General features: G+C 39.9%; 1 protein-coding gene across 8 annotated transcripts in view; it reads left to right on the forward strand.

Moving 5' to 3' along the window:
- The window catches only part of DGKI (diacylglycerol kinase iota), a 227,244-nt gene that overhangs the window by 82,414 nt on the left and 118,485 nt on the right, over window positions 1-26,345 (forward strand). For 6 of the 8 annotated variants that reach the window (XM_068945771.1, XM_068945829.1, XM_068945793.1 and 3 more), the window contains exons 3-8: window positions 8,954-9,049; window positions 12,102-12,176; window positions 13,644-13,700; window positions 15,152-15,217; window positions 20,788-20,859; window positions 21,392-21,508. In XM_068945771.1, the coding sequence (XP_068801872.1) occupies window positions 8,954-9,049; window positions 12,102-12,176; window positions 13,644-13,700; window positions 15,152-15,217; window positions 20,788-20,859; window positions 21,392-21,508 (483 nt within the window). The remainder of the gene's footprint in view (window positions 1-8,953; window positions 9,050-12,101; window positions 12,177-13,643; window positions 13,701-15,151; window positions 15,218-20,787; window positions 20,860-21,391; window positions 21,509-26,345) is intronic. The other 2 variants (XM_068945785.1, XM_068945808.1) reach the window with 1 other exon arrangement.

Below are 26,345 nucleotides of genomic sequence, written 5' to 3' on the forward strand. Positions count from 1 at the left end.
TGGGGGAGAAGGGTGCGGTATATATAAAATGGACATTGTTTTGAGGTATGAAGAAGCTGAAAAATTTTATAACTAGTGGTAATGCCAATAATGAAAATTAAATGTAGGTTTTAAATCTTGATGTTTAATTCCAGGGATATATCTGGTAGAATGGAAGGATATTCCGATTAAGATGCACTAGAGCTGGACAGGAAATCTTTGCATTTAGTCACTGAAAGGCAGCATCAATCAGTGCTTGTTGCATCCCCATCTATATCATTCTGCTCTTTCTTTAGTATTTCGAGGGATGATTCTCCAAGGACCCATGATGAAAGATCTTTCCAAAGTCTAAATGACATGAACATAAGTTGTCATTTGACTTTGCAGTAGAAAATGTTTCTCTCCTTGTTGTCTCCACAGTGATAACTGGAAAGAATTCCCTGCCTATATCCTCCATTTTCATTAGCTTTTTGTAGGTGATTTGCCTTTATCAGATGGTCTTCCTAACAGAAGACTGGTTCAGGGCCTGAGGTCTACTCCTTGCTCTGCCACTGACCTCTTGACTGAACTCAGATGAATTGTTTTGCCTCTCTCTCTAACTGTAAAATGGAGGTGATGATTCTGACCTCTCTTAAGACCCTTTACATAAGAAGCAGTATTTTCTTCTTCTTCTTCTTACTATTATTATCTATTGTCCCTGGGGATTTCTCTCACATATGTATAAATGCCCAGTTTCATCACATTTTCTAAACCTGCAACAGTTACAAGTTAACTTGTTGCTTTGTTGTGTAATTTAATCTGTGCTTTAATTTGCCCAACCTTTTCATGGTAGGGTGTGCAGAGTATGTTCTCAGGAGCAGGTAATGTTATAGGCAGAGGGCCTATGAAAGATATGCCTTACCAGAAAGTAACCCCCTTAAGTGCCTGTCCCTGTGATAAGTTTCCACATATCCCCCTTCCCATATCATATCTACTTGTTAAATGATCAAGTAAGCAATTGCAGCCCAGATCCTCAGAGGTCCGTATGCACCTCATTCAGTCCTATGTACCACAGTGGATCTAGGCCTTTGTATGCTTTAGCGCTGCTGTTTGCTCCTGTGGAAAGTGACAATAAGCTTCTTTGTGGAGTCATCTTACAAATTCCTTTTAAGTACTGCCTTCTAGCTTTTAGTTTTCCTGGTGCCCACAAAAATCTTGGCCACCACTGGACTACTGGTGTCTTGAGCTTCCTATTGGTCAAAATTGTCTCATTCTTCTGTCCATGAGTCTGTTAATCTGTTTCTTGTCTCCTTCTTACTAAGTGTTTATGGCCTGTAACTATGGTTCTTGTACCGTAAATAATATATGTTTAAGAAAAAATTCTGTAGATCTTAACAAGAATAAAAAATATGTGGCTGATCAAAAGTTGAAAAACAGTGGCATTTAGTAACATGGGATACCAGTTTTGGAGGTTTTACTTTTAACCTCTTCTGTAAAATCAATTGGTTGAGAGGGTCTATTCAGTTGCACAGGATACTCTAAGATGCAGAAAACACTTACTCTTTCTACTAAATTATAGAAGATTTCAAGTCTACAATCTCACTGGGATCACAGAGACATGGTGAGACAGCTCACATGACTGGAGTGCTGCCACAGATGGATACAGGCTCTTTAGCAGGGACAGACTGAGGTGGCACGTAGGGGAAGTTGCCGTTTGTGTGAAAGAGCAGTGGGAATGCATGGAGCTCTGCGGAGGGATGTGCGATGAGCCAGGTGAGAGTTTATGGGTCAGGATTAGAGGGCAGACCAGCGTGGGTGTCACTGTTGCAGGTGTCTGCTACAGACAGCCTGATCAAGAAGTAGTAGAAGATATGGCCTTCTTTAGGAAACTAGAAGTTGTCTCACGGTTGCAGGCCCTGGTCCTCGTGGGGTACTTGAACCACCCTGATATCTACTGGAAGGACGACACAGCAGGGCACAAGCAATCCAGGAGGTTTCTACGGTGCATTGGTGATAACTTCCTAAGAAGTGGTTGAGTTGCCAGTGAGGGGATGTATAATGATGCACCTTATACTTAAATACAAGCAAGGACTGGTTGCAATATGAAGGCTGGGAGCAGCTTTGGCTGCAGTGACCATGTGATGGTGGAGTTTTTAGGATCCTGAGATGAGGGAGAAGGGGAAAAAGCAGGATCACAGCTGTGGACTTCAAGAGAGCAGACTTCGGCCTGTTCAGGGGTCTGCTTGGAAGAATCCCATGGGAGATGGTCCTAGAGAGAAGAGGAATCCAGGAAAGCTGGTTGATTTTCAGAGATGACCCCTCCAAGCTGAAGATCTTCCCTGACATACAGAAAATCAAATAATGGCAGCAGGAGGCCTGCATGGATGCACAAAGAGCTCAAACATAAAAAGGAAGCATATAAGAGGAGGAAAAGGAGGACACAGGGCCAGGTTACCTAAAAGGAATATATAGGCATTGCCCAATCCTGCAGGGATGGGATTAGGAAACCCAGAGCCCATCTGGAATTCAATCTGGCGGGGACATGAAGAACAACAAGAAGGGCCTCTACAAGTATAGCAGCAGCAGAAAGACGACTAGGGAAAATGTGGGCCTGCTGCTGGATGGGGCAGGAGACCTGGTGACAAAGGACATGAAAAAGGCTCAGGTACTCATCACCACCTTTGCCTTGAGACTTTCCTGGTAAGATTGGCCTTCAGGAATCCCAAGCCCCTGAGACCACTGGGAAAGTCTGGAACAAGGAAGACTTACTCTTGGTAGAGGAGGATCTGGTGAGGGACTGTTTAAACAGACTGGACACACAAATCCATGGCACCTGATGGGATGCATCCACGAGAGCTGAGGGAGCTGGCTGATGTCACTACAAGGCTGCTCTTCGTTGCCTTTGAAAGGTCATGTCAATTCGGAGAAGTTCCTGAGGACTGGAAGAAAGCAAATATCACCCCTATCTTCCAAAAGGGCAAGGAGGAGGATCCAGGGAACTAAAAGCAAGTCAGCCTCAATCCCTGGGAAGATGATGGAGCAAATCCTCCTGGAAGCCATTTCCAAACATATTAAGGAAAAGAAGGTGTGATTGGGAGTAGTCAGAATGGATTCACAAAGGGGAAATCATGCCTGATCAACCTTGTACTTCATTGTAGAAGGCTGACTAGCATGGTAAATGAGAGGAGAGCAGTAGATGTTATTTATGTTGACATTAGCAAGGCATAGACAGTGTCTATCATAACATCCTCACTTACAAACTGATGAACTATATATGGCCTAGATAAATGAACAGTGAGGTGGCCCATGAGATGTATGTATAATCAATGAATATGAATTTGCTATGAATCTAGTGCATTATATTCTGCACATTTTGGACTAGTTGTGCTGTCCACTCTTCATGGATAGTGTTTGTGCATAGGTACCTAATGGTATACTCCATTTAAGTTATTTAACATCCATGTTAATACATGTATTTACATTAACATGTGTTCTGTGTATTACGTAGTATTCCCTTCATTAATCTAAATGTATTTCTTTTCCATATAAATGGTTTGGCTTCCATATCATCACTTTCTAAACTACACTAATTTTTACACTGAAGGATATTTCCTTCCCATTAGAGTTTCTGCAAGACTTAAGTTTTCTAATTGTGAATTTAGTATTCAGTTGGAAAGAGATGTACATCATCAAATGCTCACATGAGGAAGGAGAAGCCTGGGCTATGGGTATCCCATTGGCCATTTAGAAACATGCAGAGGGCCTGGGAGCTTTAGTTCTATTTAAATAAATAGTGGTAAGTGCAAGCTCCATGCACATTCTAAGAAAATTCCTGAAATTTTGTGCACTGATGATACTTGAAGCAATGTGTTCAGGATCAGTAATCCTGCTCTGCTGTTTCTTTTTCATCAAGATTTGAGAAATTATGTTCTTTCCAGAGAGATCTGCAAAGAAAAAGGGGACTGTCATGTTTCAAAATGGTTGCTATCTTTCTTAGAGGGACAGAGGTTGCAGTGTTATTAACATGATATTAGAGGAGGTATCCTTATTGAAAGCGTCTCTTTTTCCCATTGCTGCCACAGGGGCTGACGTTAAGCTCTTGTCAGACAAAATAATGGTTTCCTGACAACACAGGATATCACCATCTCAGTTGATAGCATCTGTATGTTGTTCCTTCATGAAGACAAACGTTGTTATTCTGCTTCTGCATACAGATAATCTTTCAGATGACGGTGATAAGAATCCCAAAAGCTCAGCAGGGAATACAAGAGTGTAGCTGATGCAGGGATGTGGGGAAGGGATGGTCTGGGGGGAAGGATGGTCTGTGCTTGTTTGTTTGTGTGTGCATATGCTATGCAGGCCAGTTTGGGAGACAGGCAGGATGTGGAAACTGACCTTGCCACTCCACCTAATTCAACCTATTCTGGAAAATAGCTAGAGAATATTGTGAACATAGCCCTAAAAGTTAAAACAAAACAAAAGAGTTGTGAAAGTTGGACACTACCTGTCTTCAAGTTTTTTTTGAAGTAATGATGTAGTAGCGTATCTCCTTGATGTTTGCAGTGTTGTTTTGTTTTATATTCATGTATTACATTTGTAATAATTAAAGAACAGATGATTTCTGCATGCAGAGTATTCTCAAATTGAAGTGACTTAAGGGGTATCTAGAACTGGGAGTATGTATCAGCACAACAGTATCTGGGATATGGTCGTTATTTGCAACATGAGCATTACAAGCTCTGGAATTTGAGTTAAGGGTGAAACATAAGCCAAACATTAGAGAAAGACATAGGTAAAAAGGCATCCAATGAAACTTATTTCTGCTTGATAGCGGGCTCACAAAGAAAATGCCAAAACTAATCACTTTTGCTTACAAACATATTTAGATTTGGAATGATGAACACTAATTATACACTAATCATAATTTGATCATCTAAAGGTAGATTTGGTAAGAAGGTTAACTGAGGTGTTAACAAAGGGAAAATCTTCTTAATGGTTTATTTTTAAATTTTTCTTGAATTTTTTGCAAAAATCCAGTTGTGACAGGGGTGGAGGAGAGCTCTGTTCCTCCTGCTACAAGCAGTGTTACAGCTCCTTCAAGCTATCAAGTTGGGCCAACTGGGGGATTTGTTTGGCTGAATATCTGCGGCTGCTTGATACAGCAAATTAAATTATACAAGTGCATTTGCATTGCCTTTGAAACCATGCTGACTGCAGCTTGAAGAACAGTGAGGTATGGAGATTCTTGAGGGCTTTAGAAAAATGGTAAACTGGCTCTGTTATTTAACCGTGCTAGGGCACTTAAAAGAAAAAAAAAAAAACAAGCTGAATTAATGAAATATGTACAGCAAGTTATGATCATGCACATGTAATTACATTGTTCCCAAACTCCCAGGCAATGAATTCCCATTTCCCTTTCACTTTAGGGGGACTGTGTGGTTTTGTTGTTTCATATGCAAGGAGCATTTTTCATACTGAAATTAATTTTGTTTGCTATTAGGGTGGTAACAGATCAGGAACAATCAAATGAGTGGCCTCCATCTAGGAGAGCCTAGTGAGGTTGTGTGTCCCCTGTGAGGCAGGCTGCATCTGCCAGGAAAGCACGGCTGCCTCCGCTTCGGTGAGTGGGAGCTCTTTCATTTCACGGGGTATTACATAAACACTTGCAAGAGCTAGAAAGCCAGGTTTGGAACAACAGATTTCCCAGCTCTTTTTAACTGCAAAATATTAGGCCAAAGTCATTATTGTTTTATTCAAGATAGTAGGTAGCATCCCTCTTCTACCTAGCATGTTGCCTGAATCAAAGCAAAGTACATCAGCCTGAAAGCATGCTTTTGACAGATCAGCTAAGCTGGTCTAGCACCAAGGGGTACCAAAAGCATCAGTCCTGCTCCTACCACTCTTTGATCCAGCAGTCGTGTGGTCGCAGGGTGAGTCATTTCATCTTTCTGATCTGGTAGAAAAATGATCTGTATTTTCCACCAGTTGAACTGATTCATGTGCGGCTTCACAGCTATCAGATTTGGCACAAGGAAAATGGCAAGAGCATGAGGCTGGACTTGAGGGGTCAGGGACAAAGAGAGAAGGACTGCTTCTTTAGTAGTTGTTTGCTCTTAAATATAACATAAAGACATCAAGTGCAAAATAAATGAAACTGGCAAGTTATTTGTGAAGATGTTGCTGAATTCAAATCTTTTGTGGGAAAATATTTCCATATCAGAATACAAAAGTGATAACGTGGACTTTACTGCACTATGGTTCTGTGCTAAACAGGAGCTCAGCCTATATGTGGTTCTGGTGACCTCTGTCAGCCTATGTTTGGGCAGGTGGGGTACCCAAGTCTGGCATGCTGTGGAATACTGCTTGTAAATTTATGAGTGGAAATGCTGATTTGCTGAAGTTAAAATGCTTTAGAGAAATGTATTTTTTTTGTCAAAATTTTCTATTAGAAACAAATGAAAAATTGTGCTTGGAAAAGGTCAAAACATTTTTCTTTGACTATATCATTTTGATTTCTATAAGCTGTGCAGAATGTCTCATCATATAAATGGCAGTACCCTGTAAAAGTTAAAACAATGAAGTACAAATAACCCCCTTTGATCTTACTGTGACAAAGTAATCGTCTGCCAAAGCTTTTTCAGGGAGGAGGTTGTTTCTTAATCTCAGCTTTTTGCTTTGATTCAGGATGAAAGATTTTGAAATATCGGTTTGCTGGAACTGAAATTGTGAGTTTTCACACACTCTGCTGTGAAATTTTATACTAATGGCAGTGAATATCTGAGGTGTGCCATTTATACTGTATCAGAATATTTATGTTTTTACTACCAAATTTTTCTGAACTCTAGCATACGATGAACTAAAAAGGTCATCAATATAGGCTACTTATTTACGCAGTGATGGAAAGTCAGACATGTGAATGTATGACCTAGTCTGGAACAACAGAGAACAAATTCTAAATCAGTCTAAATTAGGTTATGGAAATGGGCTACTTTATCTTTAGAAATCCTGGGTGGCAAGTTCTGTGGAAGTGGTCTGAATGGAAGGGTGTTTAATTTGTGTGTGTGTGTGTGGTTTTTTTTTTCCTTCTTTTTTTCTTTTTAATGGAATTGTGACTCCTGATTAAAAAATGTGTCCCAGGAGCAAGTGTTCTTTCTTATTTAGCTTCCCAGACTAATCCTTCCTGAGCATCTTTTATAATCTATAAAGTTTAGCTCTGGGTCATAGTAGGAACTTGTATCATTTCTTCAGCTAAGAACATGCTCAGGTCGAACACTCTTTGACAAGCTCATGTCTTCCTACCTTGGCCTGTTGTTTTGCCTGGCTCCTTGTAAACCAGACAGGAAGTTAATATTTTGGCCAAGACAGTGCACATATAGTCACTTTATTAGTATGATGTGAGTGGGCTTCCATGAAGTGCTGTAAAAACTGATGTAGTTCTTGCCAGAGAAAATTGCTTTAATTTGAAGATAAACTTGAAGGGAAGGAATTTACCATCTGAGTAATTTACAAACTGAGTGAGGCTTGAGGGTTTGGTGAAGTTTGTTCAAGTCCTTAAAGTTATTTTGTGTTATGATAGCAGAGAGTCCTCTCCCAAATGATGGTGTTTTCTGGTAAAACTCAATAGTTTGGAAAAATCTCTGTCCCAAGGAGTTTAATGTTAAGTGGACAAACAGACAAAAGGATGAAAAGAAATGGAGGCATAGGACAGCATGTAAACAAGTGAAGATTAATCAGAGTGTAGGACACGGGAATCCAAGTCTTTCTCTCATCCAGCCCATTGTGTTGAGGGATAATACTGAGTCTGACTTTAATGGGCAAATTTCTAATGGAGTTAGACCTATGGACATGTAGACTTCTCACCAGAAAATCACGTGTTGCTTTTTTCCTCCTGGTTTATTTGAAGGGAATACTGGTTGTGGTAGGCACGACTTGCAAACTCGCACGGTTCTTGACCGTTGTGGATGCGCTCATATTCCAGAAGGCAAAGGATTTTATCAGTTCTGCTTCTCCGCATTATCTAAGCGATACACATGGCAAAAGAGAAACTTTCACATTTCATCACTTTGAAACTGTCAGTGATATTTTAAATAAATTATTTTAAACAAAATGGCTATTTCGGAGCATCCTGCTGTCGGACGCCATCTGTCTGGTACACGTCATCATTTGTGACTTCTGCAGTGTGGGAACCAAATGTCAGAGACTGTCAAAGCATTTTCCATCATGCTCTAATTCTGGCTGAGCAGAATTCCTGTTTATTCACTATGTTTAAACAGCATAGAGTAAACTTTTTAGTTTTTTTTATTTTTTTCTAGTCGAGCCAGTATTACAGTACAGTGAAAACTGTAGTCTTTCTGCAACCAAATTTCCTCAGGCTGAGAATTTTCAGAGAGGGAAGGGCCAGATTTGGTCAAATGAGAAGGATTTCAAAGAAAGATCAGACATTGCCCTATTCATCATTTCTAACTATCAGTAGGCTAACTTGATTTTTGAGAGCATTGCTCAGCTGCATGTGTTGTTCTTTGAAGTATAAAATCAAGGTCTAGTCTATTTTGGCCACTTAAGGTTTGTGGGTGTTTGGTTTTCAAATTTTTGGGCTTCTACCACTGAAAGTTCAGTAGCTGTGTTTTTGTTTCATTTGCCCTGATTTTAATTTATTTAAAATTCTGTGTATATCTCATGCTTATGAAACTGAGATTCCCATTTAAACTACGCATCTTGCAAGAAGGTGACAGGCAAACAACTTCTGTGCAGTTCAGTAAAACACTTCAGTAGTGATTTATGAGACATTATTCATTGTGTCGTCAGCATCCTTTAAGCAGGGATGGTCAGCCAGGGTAATACAGTGATGGTTTTGTGCTGCGGGAAAAATGTTCAGCTGTGTGTGTGCTTTTTTATTTGTTGTTGTTGTTAAATTGGTGTACCCACACTTTTTGGGAAATATTCTTTACTCACCTGGATGACTTCACAAACCAGGTGAACAATCATCTTTTCTCAGGAAAATGCTGTGAATGGAGAGCACCTATGGCTGGAGACCAATGTTTCTGGGGACCTCTGTTACCTGGGGGAGGAAAGCTGTCAAGTCAAATTCTCGGTGAGTTTTCATTTTCAGATTTCCTTCTTTGTTTTTGAGGCAAAGAGCATGACTTTGGACAAAGACATTGCTCAGAAACTTTTAGTTATTTACTGCTATTGTTGATGCCTGTACTCCAAGAGAAGGAATGCAAAAGGGGCAAAGACCTGCTAGTTAAATACTTTACTGTGAAGAAAAAAAAAATTTTTTTTGAATGACCCAGATTATTTACACAATGACAATGGATTTATTGAGTAGTTTGATTAATATGATAACAAAGAAAGATTAGAATATTGAAGTGTTTCAGACATTTTGAAAGAAACCAACTTATTTTATTTATATATGCACATATATCACTTTTTGAGGTGCCTGAGAGTAGGGGGTCTGATTGTATTTTCACTTAATCCCTGCAAGGATTTAAACAGAATTTTCCAAACTCTTTGTTTGCACTCACCAGCAGTGAATAGGATATTCAAGGTTTCTCTTCTCCTGTTGAAGTTTTTTTTGATGTGTACAGAAAAGTTCTACCAGACTGATCTTAAACCCTGGACCAATGTGTCTCTATTCTTTGACTGTGGAGTCACTGTTATGCGTTCAGTCTGCTTCACTTCTCTTCACCTAACTAGTATTTAAGTTGAACTGCTTCAGCAGAAGAGACGAAAAAACTCTTCCCTCGGTATTTAGGACACTTGGTGGGAGAGTGGAATTCTGAGCTTTGAGTCAATGCTCAAGGCAGCATCCTGACCCTTTGATTGCAAGGCGTGTGTGGGGATTCCCTCTTCTCCATGCTGCCTGTAAATAGTGCCTGGGCCTCTCTGTGATGCCATCTCTTTGCTTTTGTTAAAAACTGCTCCGATCATTTGATCCAAACTGAAGCATTTTGATTCACCAAGCACCTACAGCTTTTGGCCAAAGCCGTATTTTGGATTTTTGGCTGTATGGACCTTTGGTCTTACCCCATTTGACTGTTCTTTATGTTCTTAATAAAAGTTTGCCTGTCAAAAAACTGAGTAAAAACTTTTTCGTGATTTAGCTCATTGAAGGTAGCATGGAAATTTAATTATGTGCTGTGTTTGATTTAACAAGCTGTGCCTTAGCAGTTTAAAGGAGTATGTTTATGGAAGTTGGAAGCACTGATAGAATAGCTGATGAATCAGACCCACTGACTTACATTTTTATTTGGGAATGGTGGCAGACATCTTAGATGATGACAGGCTTTTCTAGCCAGCAGGCCTGGAGATGTTGAACCATATGTAGAAAGCAGCAGAGTTTAAGGTTTTTGAGTTCTTCATTACCGGGCCTTCGCATGACCTAATTGAGATTATTTTCTAGTTCAGTTACTAATGTATTGGCTCCCTTTGGGAAAAAGCAGTATCTGTTTGTATAGCATGGTATAGTATATGGGGCTTTCAGTAGCTAAGACCTAGAGGTGGAGCTGGAAATCCAGTTAAAATTAACTGGGGTTAGTTTCACTTGATCCATCTAAAAGTTAATGCTTTTCCAGTTTGAATCTTTTGAAGACACTGTCTTTCTGTGCCTATCCTGCTCTTCCTTTGACTTAGCTCTTTTACATGTAGAATGTTTTTAGATCAAGTATTTTAAATGGAAAAATAGCAAAAAAAAAAAAAAAATCTATAATTGCATGGACTTCACTTTTTTTTTTTTTTTTAAAAAAAAGGTTAGGCCATACAGAACATGAATTCTCATTCTTTGGAAACTGCAGCTGATGTTTCATGATAAATCAAGTTAGAAATGATGGAAAAGACAGAGTCTTACATTTTACTAGCCTCTCACTATGAATGGTTGTAAACTACTTGCAGTGCTGCCAGCATCCAAAAATCAAGAGAATGACTTTAAAATGCAGATACTTAAAAAGTAGCTACTTGCAAGGGTTTACCTTTATTTGCTTTTTGAACTTTCTCATCTTGGAGATCGATTGCTTTGTGTCATCTCATTCCTCTAGGTAAACATGGAGACTGAAAACATACTTAAAAGTTAACAAATCACAAAATGGCTGAAAACGTAGAATCTTCCAGAACCACCCTGATTCTTCAGGTGAAGCGTTAGAGCCCCTCCCCTGAGGGCCCCTCCCCTCTTAGTTAATTATGAGATTCAGGGTAAAATTGTAGCAGTTCTGGTATGACGGGAGCCTCAGTTGTTTTCCCTGTTTCTTCTCGAGCGTTATTTATAGTATATTGAAAGTTCTAAAGAAAATGTTTATTAGAGATTTAATGAACATGAATAAAATGAATGTAAAAATCTTAAACAAATTGTCCTCAACTTACTGTGTGTTTATGACCTTTTGTCCTTCAAACTCGGGTCTATAAGCTAAACTTCTATTACTGTTACTTCTGTCTGGCATATTAGATTGAGTATGTGCAAGAAAAAGAAAAAAAATACTGTAAATGCGTTCGCTCTCTGCTGGATATATTCTCTTGTCTTTGATGTGATTCAGCCCAGGGGATTCAATGGGAATTATTTTAAAAGCCATATAGATATTAATAAAACTAACCAGCATAACTAGATTGAGAATTTTGTCCCTGCCGTAACATTTCATACACCTTTGACAACGTTCAGTGGGCAGGTTGCCTTTCTCTGCTAAATGACACGAGTTTTTTCTGCAAGGCAGTGGTCGGGCCCACCTAATTCTGTATAGCATGATAAGCATGAAGTGATATACTTTTTTTTTTCTAGATTTGATCCCAGTGCTTTGATTTGCATGTATGTTTTCCTTCTATCTTCATTAGCCCTGCCTATCATCCTGGCAGGTGGCTCCTTTTGGGAGTGCCCTGTGATCTGCACCGCAACAGCCTTATCTGCTGCCTAAAATGAGCCTTTTACTTCTAGTTCACAAGCCAAAGTGTCATGTCTCCAGCTTCAAATCTCTCTCTTTTTTTTTTTTGTTTTTTGTTTTTGTTCCTTCCCTCTTTAAATATCTAAAACACTTTTGAATCTTAGGAGAGGACTAATATATGTTGTATAAGGAGAGAAATGGCTCCCATTTCACAGCTAACTCCAGTCCTCCTGTGAACGGCGCACCTCCGTGCATACACGCCTCCCTTTCCTCTTGCAGAAATCAGCTCTGCGGAGGAAATGTGCTGCCTGCAAGATCGTGGTCCACAACGCGTGCATGGAGCAGTTAGAGAAGGTAAGACATCGCCACCTTCTGGAGCCTGGCGTGGGTGACACGCCTGTAATTCCCTCGCTGAACTTCTAGCCTGGGAAACGCCGTCTGCCGCCGTCTGGAGTAGTTGTTCATAGACGTTTTGACAATGTACTTGCTAAAAAGTTGACTTGAAAATTCGTATTATTCTTTAAAATTCGTATTATTCTTTAAAATAGATTTTTTTCAAACCCTGTGAACCAGAAAAAACGCTGAAAACTTTCAATTTTTTTTATGATTAAAAAATAATTTCCCTCTACTCCTAGATTAAAAATTGAAGCTAGAAAATGCAGTTTCCTGTCATGCACAAAATTGGCCTCTTAAAATTCCACAGCTAAACCTAGCATAATTCAGCTCATGACAGCTAAACTGATTACAAGCAATGCAGCATAAGATGCTACTATGACCATTTTTCACTGTGTTTACTAGACTGTACTGTTTCCTCCCCTGAACCTCAGAAATTAAGTTTTTATTGTTGCAACTGGAAATACTAAACCTTTTATTTCTTGTATTATTTCTGTGAGCATCCATCCTGCTTCCCAGTTCCTTCATGGAGCCCTCCTCATCCCCAAGTACCTACAGAGTATCAGACATTGACTTCAGTCCTGCCATCAGTGGTTCTTCCTAATCACACCTGACCTGTAATGTGCTGAAGGAATCACTTTTTTTTTGGCAGGATCTGTGTAACAAATATGAATGGGAATATCCCTACTGATTTAATAAAAGCTTTATTTTCACTCCTATATGTTTGTAATGTTGTTCCCTATAAAAGAAGTAAGTTGATACATGACAAATTTATAGCAGCAACCCTTTGGAAAGAGTTTTCACTTTCCCAGTATTTGGGCTTCTGTTGACAAATGTCATGGTGATTGTCACCGAGTTAGAGGGGTACCTTTCCCCTCTGAGGCAGCATCACTGCAGGAGGCAGTACTGTGCTGCTCAAACGGTTTGGGGCGTGGGGAATAGATAAAAGAGGAACAGTCTAAGCAAAAGGTAGAAACTTACGGTAACTTTCAGTTCTTGATGTCGATGCAGATGCTTTCTCCATAGATTTCATGTATGAGGACCTAAAGCTGAGATGTGCAAAAGGGTCTTATGGATTTCCAGCTCCCATTGACTTTTCAGACCTAAGCTTAAGTCTGTTTTGTTTGCAAATGAGCTTCTTCATAAAAGCTGAAGTGGTTTTCTTCTAGGCCAGAGGAAGAGAGGTTAAGCAGGTGAACTGAGCAGGCAGCTATAGCATTAGTGAAGATGAGAGCTGTGTAAAGATCTAGCAAGAAGTAGTATTACGGCATATGAGGAGAGATTTTCTGACAGCTGGGGAAGTTACTTTGTTTAGCTACTGAAGTTGATGTTTTTAACAGATGTTTTTGAAGAGCAATCCAGACCAACAATTGGAGTAAATTCACTCTCGGCTCATTTTCAGCTCTAACTGCTTTATTTTAATGGCAGATTAATTTCCGCTGCAAACCAACCTTCCGAGAAGGGGGATCCAGATGTCCAAGAGAAGTAAGTAACGCACAAGTAAGAATTGCTTTTCCTTTGACTTGTGTGCTGACTCACCTGGTATGGAGTTGCAGCAGTGCTTTAGATTTAGAGGAGTTGCAGACAGAGGTCTGGCTCCCTGTGGGAAACGTTCTCCTCCCCAGAACGAACGTAAAATGAATTCAGGCTGAAGCACTGTATTACTTGTACTAACAGGACACACTTCTTTCTGCTGTCTCTTTTTCCATTCATTGAGCTAGTCTGTCTTTTTTCTATTTTTAGTATCATTTCTTTTTTTCTTCCTGACCTTTGAACTAGTATTTTTGATTTTCTCTGCTTCCTTGTCCTTCCATTAGCCTTTCCCCTCACTTTTCTAGAAACATCTTTGGTCTGTTAGTCAGCAGAAATCAAACATTCAGAAAACTTACGGTTTGCTTTCCAGCTACCTATGTATTCAGCTCCTTTTAAGGTGCTGGGTATTTATTATTCCTATATATATATCTGTCCTACTGATGTAAATAGTTAAAAGCTTGTATCTTCAAAGAAAGGCATCCCGGACAAGGAAGATAATTCTTAAAACTTATTTAGACATTAGGGTTTTTGTTTGTTTTTAATTAAGAAAAAAGGGAGAGGGGAGCTCCCTCTCCCCAACTGCTGCAGTTGTTTTGGTTATCAGTCTCATATGACTGAGAATACCTTTTGACAAGAGTAATTGTGGTATGGGAGAAGGCTTAGAGGTGACTGCTGTCGTTTTACCTTTTCCTTTTTGGTGGCTGGGAGGAGGAATAATGGGGAAAATTCACAGAGCCCCTCTCCCATTTCTGAAGCAGGGTTGCTTCACAGCTTGATGCTAGCAGGCAGTTCAGGACCCTTCCACATGGGCTCTGCTGTGCTGGCTGGAATAATGACAAGGCACAGGCGAGACTCCTTCTAACCCTCTTGCCTGCCCAGAAGCAGGGGCGGCAGTCCTGCCTACCTCCCTACTGCCATCCAGCATGTAAGTAGCCCCAGCGGAGAGAACAGAAGTGCTTCCTCCCCTCTTTCCCTTCACCTGGACTAACTTGTATATTTTTGTTTTACAAGGCTATACCCCCAGGGTAGAGTAGAACTGGGCCCTACGCTATGGCTGAACACAGTAGCCTTTAGGCACCTCTATGGTCTTTTAGATGATTATTATCTCTATGTAATGTAATGTGCTCCCTTCTTTTTGTTGAAGGGTACCAAGACAGTAATGTTCTGGCCACATTGCAACGTGGATAAAGAACACTGTTGTGTCCTTATTCCTCCCGCAGTTTTGGTTGTGTCTGGGGTTTCCCATGGGGCAGCTGCTGCATTTTGCTCCAGAAATGGGTGGCATTGGCAATCATGCATGGCTGAAAGGCCCTTTCCTTCTATGCCTATAAGCCAATTTCACACAGATGGTACCTCTGAGTGCTGTCACTTCCAGTAGCATTTTCTTTGTCCTTCTCCTGCAGAACTTTGTCCGACATCATTGGGTGCACAGGCGGAGGCAGGAGGGGAAATGTAAGCAGTGTGGAAAGGTAAGAATTCCTCTGCATCACCATTTTAGCACTGGGCACTTATCACTTATGCATTCAGGGTAGCTGGTAGCTCCCTTCAGCCACTAAATCATTCCATCCTGACATTTGGCCTCTCTTAAGCAGAAGATGACAAGCCTGATATATTGAGGGGCTGCAGCCCTGATTCACCTATGGGAAGAGGAAAGGCCATTGCATCTATGCAGGTATAAGCGCATCTTATGTCATGAGACAAGACACTGCACTGGCTGAATAAGGAGGAGGAAGGCTGTGGCCCCTTTGGGCTTCTTGGTTAAGGCTTTTACCCTCAGCATAGTAACAAAGCCTGTGTCTTGTCTCCGTGCCATGGCACTGTTGGTCAGAGTCAGGAAACTAGATTTGTACCCATCTGGCTCTGGATACTAATGCAGGTCACCAGCTCCAGCAAGGCATGATGCCATAAGGTGTGATGATCTTTTATGGCAAGTGGCATGCAAACAATGCAAAGAGGCACTTAAAATCCAGCATTCTTAATATACGACACTGGAGTGACATTTCCTTCTTCCTCTGCCCTTTTGAGTTGGATCACCTCTAAGGGTATTAGCAATTCATTTTGCAAGGGTAGTGCTTAGTGTCTGTTGCATCTGTGCTTGTGCTTGATATGTTCATGTTGTCAACGTGACTAGTCTGTCCTAAAATTCATATCAGCCCTAGCTCCCTCAAGGTTAACATCAGCAGGAGATCAGAGGGAATCACAGTTTTCCCCTCTGATAAGAAACATTCTGCCAAGAGTAACATGGGCATATTGTAGTAGAGTTCTTTTGCCAAGAAACAGACAGGATTAGGGAAAATGATAACAAAACAAAGAATCCCGTTAAATTTTAATGGCAAAGCAGTTTCCTATTATAGCTGAGTACTTGTCCGTTTGGGCTCTGCTCTTACATTTCTTATACCTCTAACTGAACACTATCTTTTACCTTCTTTTGTCATGCAAGAATAGGGGACTGCCATTGAAATGGAATGGCAGTAAATTTAAAGCAATAAAAGAAAGCATTATTCGTGAAATACCTAATGAATCTGTAGGTTTTATTGTTCTATGAGGTTATTAGTGGCTGGAATTGGGTAGCTAAATATTTTAGTGATCATTAATAATAGCTTGAGCAAAGCAAATAGAGATGAAGAGTTAAGGATATTTGCATCTTGAACTTCAAGTTATAAGCTTGTGGAAAGGAATTAATATTCCCCAATATCTTTAGCTTGGTGTTGTGGCTTTATATGTTGTCTGCGTTCTGCAGGATTGTTAGCCCTTTCTGAGGCATCTAGAGAAGAGAGGTGTCTACGTTAATGTTTTACTTAAGATGAGGAGTGCAGTTGGGAAGGGAATTTCCCAACTTCATCACCACTTACCACGGTTCATGTGTGGAGCTGTCTTGGAGCATATGAACTGAATTCCTTTTGTATTAAACTTAATTAAAAGAGCTCTCCTAATGCCCTGTAACCACTAAGGGCGTTCAGTCCACAGAACCAGGCTAGAACTAGTCCAAAGTAAAATCCTCTGAAAATTCTTGTGTATAGTTTCCTCAGTGTCAATAGGACCTATACTGCTTCTGTTCCACATTGCTTGCTAGTATGGATATAGGTTATACAGTCTTATTTAGGCTACAAAGTGCCATTGAGCCCAATATTCAACAGGGACTTGCAATGGGCAATTATGGAAAAGTGTAAGATGGGGCAGGTGTTTAGTGATGCATCCCCAGGATATTCTCTCAGCCTCTAACAATTTGCAGCTCATGAATTTCCAGGAATGGTGCCTTGTGTTTAACAGCCCCCTGATAACTTTCTCTCCTATGATATTATCTAGTTCCTGCTTGAGTTCCTGTAAACTTGTAGCATCCGTGACATCCAGAAGCAAGGTGTACCAGGGCTGAACTACATGCAGTGTGAAGAATCAGCTTTTATTTGTTTCGAACCTGCCACTTACTAGTTCTGTTTAATGCTCCTTTGCTCTTGTGTTGGAAGAAATTGCAAATAATTACTCTCAAACCACATTCTTTACACCATTCATGATATTTTAAGACTTCTCTTGTATCTCCTCTCATTTGTTTCTCTTGCAGACTGAAGAAACCTAGTTTTGTAGCTGTTAGCTGTTATTAGCTGTTCTTTGCCGTAGATCATTAAAGGAATTGAGAGGTTTTTTTCTTTGCCTTTTGCGAGATAAGAATGTTCAGATAGGGTTGGACTTGAAGTCCATGTGGCCCAGTACCCAGTTCACTAGGTGGACAGTGTGCAGTAATAGAAGCCTAAGGATGAATCATTATCCTTTCTTCCTATACTTCTAGTTACCAGCTAGCAGTGGTTTAGGGATTTACTGAGATTGTGGCTGCATCTGGACCATCACGCTGAACAGCTGTTTTGTTTCTTTTTGCTTTTTGTGGCGTCCAAAGCAGTGTGTCCTCCATAGCTATAGTGTGCAGCCACAGTATAAATCTCTTTTTAATATTGTTGCCTGTAAAAGCATATGGATTGATGCAAGGCTGTATGTTTTCTGTGCATATAGTGGCACAGTTCAAATTTCTAGACCAAATTAACCAAATTTCTAGAAAGGAAATTCCACTTCTCAGATATTTTAGCAGAGATCGCCATCCAAGTGTTTCTGTTGCTGTCAGTATTAGTGTTGTAAAAATACCTAGCTCTCATATTGTAATGATGCATTGGAAGACCTCTGAGAGCTGTAGGAAGGAAATAAATATCTTGGGAAAATAAGTGCAATAATAAATCATTACTCCTCCTAACACTGATCTGAAAGTATTCTTAATGATAAATAGGTTTGGGGAAATAATCAAGACTTCCTGGAGCTAGACATCCTTATAGGCTGTGTCTGTGTACCTATATTAATGTGGACTTTGATCCCAATTATTTGGGCAGATTCCTATCACCAGTGCAACCTAGGAATTCAAGTGCTCTTTTCCTCTAAATATATTTCCTCTGGTATGCACAACTGTTTACTTTCACAGGAGCAGCCCACAACATGGAATTTCATGTTTTGCACAGGAACTGGGTTCCAGTGAATCAAGGCTAATCAGGTGCTATTAGGCTGATATTCTCACAAAGGTGGAATTAATTTTCCATCTCAACATTTCTGAATTTGTGCATAAGACTTCCTTGCATGACCCAGGAACAAGATAGGAAGGCTGAATTTTTGTTTTCTTTCTCACTGAGGGAAGACTGCCGGAAGAAGAGATGATTTCTATTGGAATATGGGAGGGCTCCAGTGTTTCAGCCTCAGTTATTTCATCAGTTCCTCTATTTGTAAAGCTAGGCTTCAAATGATTACTAACTTACCTCAAATGTATATCCTGAGGAGGAATTAGCTCACATTTATAAAGCAATTTGAGGAAGAAAAGTGATGTTTTATTGCTACTTATCATTAATATGTTTTTATTGCTGTTTCATTTTCTGTAAAGACTCCTTAAAAGCCAAATGGCATACTGACATAATGAAAAACGGTCCATCCAGAACCAGACAAGCTGCTCGTTCCATATGTTTAAAATATACCACTGACAGGCCATGGAATTAATGTACTGGATTCTAGGGTTTCTCTTCTGCTTGCTAAACCCAGAACAAACCAAAACATTTTGTGCTCAGAAGGGGTTAAAATAATTCTGATTTATTTTAACTTTGGGACAAGAAGGTGTAGGATTTATGAGAAACATTAAGAAACACTAATCTAAGTGAGTGAGAATAAAGCGATATGTCCAGTGGAAAACCTCTGTTCCAACACTCATATCATACCTACTGTCATTCTTTTTGTTCTTGTGCCCATGCTGAATGGCAGACTAGATCTACCCAGTCAGAAGCAGCTGGCCAGATTGTCTTTGTGAAGCCATTTGGCCATGCTTCATTGCTGAACCTGAATACGCCAAGCCACTATCAGTATGAAAAAAGTGCTCTTTGAGTTTTTCTGAATGCAAAATTTGAGAGATTAAGGGATGAATTAGAAAACTCTAGGCAGAGGCAGCAGCTACTAAAATTTTAGACAGTAGTCCCAAATTGGTGGTGTGGTGTATCTGGCAGACTGGTTCAAACATGTGCTAGGGAAGCCTGCTGGACAAATAGCTGCAACGTACTTCTGCATGGCGAGCAGACAGGGAGAGATTCCTCCTCTTCAGTGCTTTAACAGGTGTGTCCTTTTCTACCACTTATGAACAGACTATAGTTCAATTCCTCACTTGACCAAACCAGTCTATCTCCAGATGGATTATTTTGGTTGTTAGTTTAGTTCTCTTTCTTGGCGCTCTTGGCATTCTCATTGCACTGAGCACCAATACGTTCATTTTTCTGCATGTGCCCGTTTTCCTGTTCTTTTCTACAGCAGCTTGGATAAGAGGGACCTTGATTATGGAAACAGTGAGGCAATGTCCTCGTAGTTGTTACTAAATCGGATTATCATACCCTTCACATTGAATGTTGGGCATGCAACAGCAGGTATGAGATTCAAGTAAATCTCAATGTGTCAAAAAGAAAACTGACTCACGACTTCATGACCTGGTAAAGAGACTTTCAATTAGGAAGAAAACTCTGGGTGCTGTAAGGGCTCCTTAATGTAGTAGAGAAAGGCTTAATAAAAGCCTCTGATTAAAGGATCCAGACAACTGCAGGTTTGAAATAAATCTAATCTTAGCAGTGAAGGTGACTAAGACAAGCTGTCCTGTGGAGTGCTGGATTTTCTATCTCTGCAGACATCAACCCAGATCAATTCTTTTTCTGGATGAAATAAGCTTTCATTGAACGCAAGTTTTTAGACTGTAACTCCTGTTACCATTCGTTGCCTGTGTTATGTGCAAGAAAACTGTATGTGTGTGACCTAATGGTCTTTTCTAGTCTTATAACTTGAAGCCACGTGATATGTCTGCTGAAATTACTTTCTGCAAAGTGAAACTTCTCTGTGAGAGACTAAAATCTCATACTGGCTCATAGTGGTATTTTTTTTCCTTTAAAATTATAAAGAAATATTTTATTTTATATCTGTTTGAACTGAATCGGGGCATCTGGTTTTTGGAACTGACTAAAACGATTTTGATCTGAGTCAGCTCAATAAACACTAAACTTAATTTCCCTATAGGAACATTCCCACATAGCATTGCAGGTATTGCACTCTGTTGTATTAAGAAAAAAAAAAAGTGAAATTCAAATTCTTGCCTATATTTAGGGAAAAAAGAGTGCAATAAGAAAATGCTCTGTTCAATAGCAGATCTGCCTCTTAGATCTCTAGAAATCCATTCAGTCATTCCCTCTCTATTTCTTCTTTTGTTTCCTTCTTAGCTACGAAATTTAAGAAAAAGCATAAGTATTTTTGGAATTACTTTTAAAAGGTGTGTGTGAAGATGTCCCAGTTAAAGAACCTTCACTATGAATCCTGTCAATGTTTTACCCAAAAGATCTATTCTTGCTATCTAAGAACTTTGAGGCTGAATCAGTGTATATGACCACCTTGAACTGGTTTAGCCTTGAGTAGTCACCTGACAAGTGTTACAAGTGTAAAGCTTCTTGTGTTCAGGAGGAATTTAATCTTTTTTTTCTCCTGCTTATTCCAGGGCTTTCAGCAGAAGTTTTCCTTCCATAGTAAAGAGATTGTGGCCATCAGTTGTTCCTGGTGCAAGCAGGCGGTAAGTAGACAATATGCAGGCAGAGCAGTAGCAGCTTCACTAAGTGGCCTCACTGCAAGCAATTTCACTTGTCCTGGCTCTCTGGGTTCCCTTTCTCAGAGATTCAACCTCAGTTTTTCACTTTCTGTTCCTTTCGTACAAAGATATTCCACAATTTCTCCCGTCCGACCCATAACTCTTTCTAGAAGACTCTTGCTGCACAGTGCAGCTGTTGGCTACCTCCCATTAATGTCCTGCTGCTGCCAGCTCGTGGAGCTAAAGGGCTCTTAATTTATACGACTGTGTCAGGCTGGTCTGTGGTCTCCAATCTGTGTTTAATTAGGTGTGAGTTTTTTGGTTGAAAGCATGACTAGGGAAGGTGATCTTTAGTTGTATGTTCCTAAAACTCCCATGGCCTAGAGGACTTGGAAATACGGTGAAGTTCGCAACATTGTTTCAGTTTTTGCACTTTTCATTCTCCTCCTACCTCTCCATGCTTCCCTTCTGTCTTTCTTGTCCTCCTTATTGACTCCCCCCTTTTCTTCTCTTCCAGTTTCATAACAAAGTCACCTGTTTCATGCTGCATCACATTGAGGAGCCGTGTTCCCTGGGGGCTCATGCTGCTGTCATTGTGCCTCCCACCTGGATCATTAAGGTGAAGAAACCTCAGGTAACTGCATGCTGATGTCTGTTTCTGAAGCTGTGTGGCTGCACAGGGCCAGCCTGGCTTCGGCTCTCAGTACTCCTTCACCAAGGCATGCTTGTTCAACCCTGTCTATATCCCTGAAACACAGCATACATTCATGGTGATTATGAACCTGTATCTTCCTGCCCTTCCATCCAGCTCTTCAATAGGTTTCCTTCCTTTCCCTGTTTGGCACAATTAACAGCAAAGACTTTTGTTCTGAGCTGTCCAGGTCAGGTTTGTTCCTCTTACTGTGACTTCAGCTATAGCATACTGCAAGAAATCCCCTGTGTTGTAGGCAGTCAAGCATGTTTCATTAAATAGAGCTGAGCAAATACACGGAGAAACTGTCTACAAGCATTCACCTGAATTGCAGTCAAAATTGGCTGTAGTTGGACTGGCATCCATCTGAATTTGTCATCAATGGGCACTTAAAAAATCATGTTTTGTTCACATTAGTGCTTGCTGAATGCCAGCAGTAATCTCACATGCTCATTTAGTTGCAGGTAATGAGGATTAGACTTTAAGGTTTTATAATGGTTGTGATGCATTTTAGAGAGGATAACGCACTGATCAACGCAATAGGGAGAGAAGGTATCCAAAAGAGAGCTGGCCAAAACACAGGAGGAGATTCCCATCATTCTTTGAAAGTCAGTTTTCACCCAGGCTGAACTGAAACAGATAGACAAACAAACATTGATCATATCAGGAAACCAGAAATGTTGGTAAAAGCTGTATTTCAGGAGCACTGAAACAATGTTTTCCTGAAACGAGTTGTCTTGGATGCTGAAACTTTCCACTCATATATTCTTGTCGTTTTTCCCCATTGACAGAAATTCTGATTTTATCAAGCAGTGATGTGCAGCTCTTATGTTAAGAGTTTCAGCCCCTGGGAAATGACCTAGGGCTTTCTGGCTCTGTGTCCTGACTAGCAGCAAGAAGCTGAAAAGGTCAGGCTGCAGACAAGGCACTAAGAGACTCAGAGACTCCCCTCGTGGAACTGGAGTCTGAGCTAGAACTCGGTCATTCTTTATACCAGTCTAGGAATATAACTGTCAGATTTTTGCACAAGCAGTATTTCTAACAATATTAATATTAAGGAACAAGCACAAAGAAAAAAATAAATAGTGTAATTAAAAAAAATCAGCCAAAGAGTGTTATTTCTCCATTAGATCAAGAATCTCTACTGTGACAAAAATGGTCCCTGTAGCTTTGGTATATTTTTCCACAATCCTCTTCCGTTTGTTTTATGGCAGCCTCCTCCAGAGAAATCTTCTTCCTCTCTCACTTAAGAATCTGAGTCATCTGCAGAGACTTACCTCCTTAGCTAATTTTGAGCACCTGTGTGGTATTTGCCACAAAAGTGAGGCTGGCTTGTTTTCTGTATCCTTAAAGAGATCATATGGCATGTTACTCTTCTTGGGTCTTTCAGGCAGCGGGCTCCATGGCAGAGTGCCTGGAAGCTCTGCTTTGGCCATTAGCCACAGAAATTGTGACTTTAACGGTCCGTGGTCTGGAGGTGGATCCACGAAGTAGAGTTCCTCAGGCTGGAAACCACTAGGGCAGACTCACTTAACTGTCGCAGTCCAGCCTTGGAAACTGGGTACCTCTAGGGTCCTTGGGCTTCCTGCCTGCAGCATTGACATGGAGGCAAGGAGACTGAAAGCACTGAGTCCCTGACTCCTGGCAGGCTGAGAACCATGCTTCAGAAGTGGCAAACGTCTTTGGATTGAGGGTGTTTTGGACAAAGTATTTCGTGTGTAATAACGAACACAGGAAATTCTAACCACCTTGAAGTGAGGGGTGAGTGTCCTTTTTTCAGCCAGACACTTTCAACTAGATTGTATGTGGGAAGGTGATGGATATCTCAGAGCTGTAGATGGGATATGCATCGTATACTTTGTCTAAAGTGCCCTGTTCTAAGGAATTGTAAACTGTGGCCTATGATGTAAAGGCCAGATATGTTTTTTACTGACTGTAACTTAACTATTTAACTTAACCCCATGTGCACTGGAGAAGGGAGAAAACTGATCTGAGAACCACCTTTCTGTGGCCAGAGCTCCTACCCTCTTCCTAGACATGATGAGAAAACTAAATTTTATTTTTACCCAACATACTTTGTTTATTTCCTTTTCAAATTGCTTTAAGTGACCAATTTTAGAAACCTTTCGTATGGTTTGTAGCATATTTTCTTACCAAAAAACCCCTGAATTTGGTATATAGTTCCTGATGTACCAAAAAAATCTCTTTGGGACCCAGCAATACATTGCAATCACTGCTCTTTTAACCAAAATCAGGAAAAGAATATTCAAAATACAAAATATTATTTTTAATAACAAGAAAAATAAGCGTAACAGTATCCATATCTGAACTGATTAAAATAAAAGTCTATCTTGATACTTTTATTTTTGAGGAAAAAAAAAACACACTTGTGATTTTCCTATTGATTAGGTAGCTTGCCAAAGCAGGATGCCCTCTTAATAGTATTTTTAGAGAATTTTCTTTCATATCCATTTTCAAATAATTTCCAATAAAAAAAACACTGATTTAGTCAACTATAGTTCATGAAAATAAATTGCTTTTAAATAAAGGCTTGCTGTTATGCTTAAGGGAAATATCTGTTAGCTTTGTGATTCATGAGTGGAGAGGATGTACTTCAATCTGATGATTATTATTATTATTTTTTCCTCCTTCTCTCCTTCATTTGTGTGTCAAGTCCTTGAAATTTTTGGTCAGCAGCAGACAGAAACATTGGCTTGAGTAACTAAAGCTTTAGATAAATTAGAATGATATTTAACACAAAGGATGCACTTGTTTCTGTGAAACTTCTCAGCAGTGCCCAATGCAATGTTAGTTCTGGGGAATGCATCTTTTTTGCTGTAGAAAATACTGAAGCTTCTTGCAGTTTTCAGATTTTTAGTAGAAGGTTATATTTCTTTTTGTTTTGTCTTAAAGACATTCATCTCTTCTCCTGCTGTTTCTGACCAGCTCTACTTCTGTATGTCGTAGTCCTCTTTACCCTATACGCATGTTTGAATGCTATCAAATATTCACTGCATTCAATTCACAGAATAGAAAAACATTCACAAGTTTTTGCAAATTCATATAGTAAATATGTGTAAGCAGCAGTCTCTTTTGTATATTCCACAATCAAAATAAATTTGACTGGAAGCCTTTTTGTTATAAATTATTTCCTCAGCTCTAATTAATTACTCACATTGGTCACAGGCAACTCTTGAACTGAATTCCCTATTCATACAAAATTGATTTTAGTGATGCCTTCATCCTATTTGTTCATTGTTTCTTTTAAGTGAAAAAGATGGCTTTTTGTAGCAAAATCTTGCCTTGATTTTATTTTATTTTTTTTAATTTCTCTTTATTTTTTAATTTCTCTCCTTTTTGGAAAAACAAAAATGTTTTTCCATGGTTATTATGTACGTCATGGGTCACCACCTTTCAACTATTGGACTTCAATAAAGAGCAAGCTTCCCCTCTGATTACCAGCAATGTCGTGGTAGGGAAACACTATGCTGTAATTGCTTGAGGTGCTGACAACCCACATTCAAAATAGGGAGCTTTTACTTTTTGCAAGCAACGGATTAAAAGATAAAGAACATTCAGAATGGTTCAAATAGCTTGGGATAGGTGGTAGCCCTGTATGTAACGATTCATTTACATGAATGGAAAATTCCCGGTACCTATTTCATGTTTTTCAGACCATGAGCCACTTCTGTAACTTTTTTATTCATTTCCAGTATTTCTCTACAGTGTTAGCAGTGCTTCAATACTGCCTCTGATTTCTGGGGTTTCAAATCAATTCACTATCCTAGTCTACAAAAGCAAGTCACCCCTGTTGACTAGTGGTCTTTTGTCATGTGTGAGGCTTGGTAGCCTGGGCGTTGTTAGCCTGAGGAATGGATTTACTATGCTTATGCTGTGGGAGAAAAGTAGATAGCAAAGAGAATCTGACTTATGTACTGATTTAGCCTGTCTCCCGTTGTTTGAGAAGCCAAAGGCAGTGACTGTAAACATTTCAGGTTTCTATTCAAGGTGAATGAATGTGGTGTTTTCTTCCTATCTCTCTTTGAGGAACTTCAAAAAGTGCTAGTGAGTATACTCCTAGGCGTCTGTCTTTCCTTACTTGATTGCTGATGGCAGCTAGCTTGTCTAACTGTGGTTTGTGGACAGAAAGAAGATAGCCAAGATTGAGCTTTCCATAGGCTGTTTGTTATTTTTATCATATGGAGCCCAGCATGCTAAATGTTTTTGAAAATGAAGGCTGAAAAGTGAAGGGAAAGGATGATGGGTCCACTGGATCTGCACACGATAAGTAGTTTGTGGTCCTCACACCGCCCAACGTTATACGAAGACTCCAACTCTTCTGTTCATCTAGCTAAGCTTGCTTAGAAGGACTGTAATGACCATACCATGATACCAAAAATCTCTCTTTGAAGATGGCCAAACGGACATCCACAAAGGAGAGGTTTCCTTTTTAGAGGCAAGTTAGGATTTACATATGGTGCACATTTAAAGGTATGCTTTGCTATCAGGTACTTTGCTGGATAACATACGTTTGTAAAATGTTCATCTTGTTATGTGCACAAGGTAGTACACATCCATTTCTTTTGTTTACTGTGTGAAGATTGATGATTACTCTTGGCTGTTATTCTTCTGAATGTTTGAAAAGAAAACCTGCATATGTTTAGTCAGCTTTTTTGCCTTTCATCTGCTGTAGACATGCAGTTGCAATTACTGCAGCAAAGCTTTAGGTTCTCTTAACGCTATAGGTGTAGACATGCTAAAAATTAACATAGTTGTAACA

This window comes from Struthio camelus, chromosome 1 (assembly GCF_040807025.1).
Source record: "Struthio camelus isolate bStrCam1 chromosome 1, bStrCam1.hap1, whole genome shotgun sequence".
NCBI lineage: Eukaryota > Metazoa > Chordata > Aves > Struthioniformes > Struthionidae > Struthio > Struthio camelus.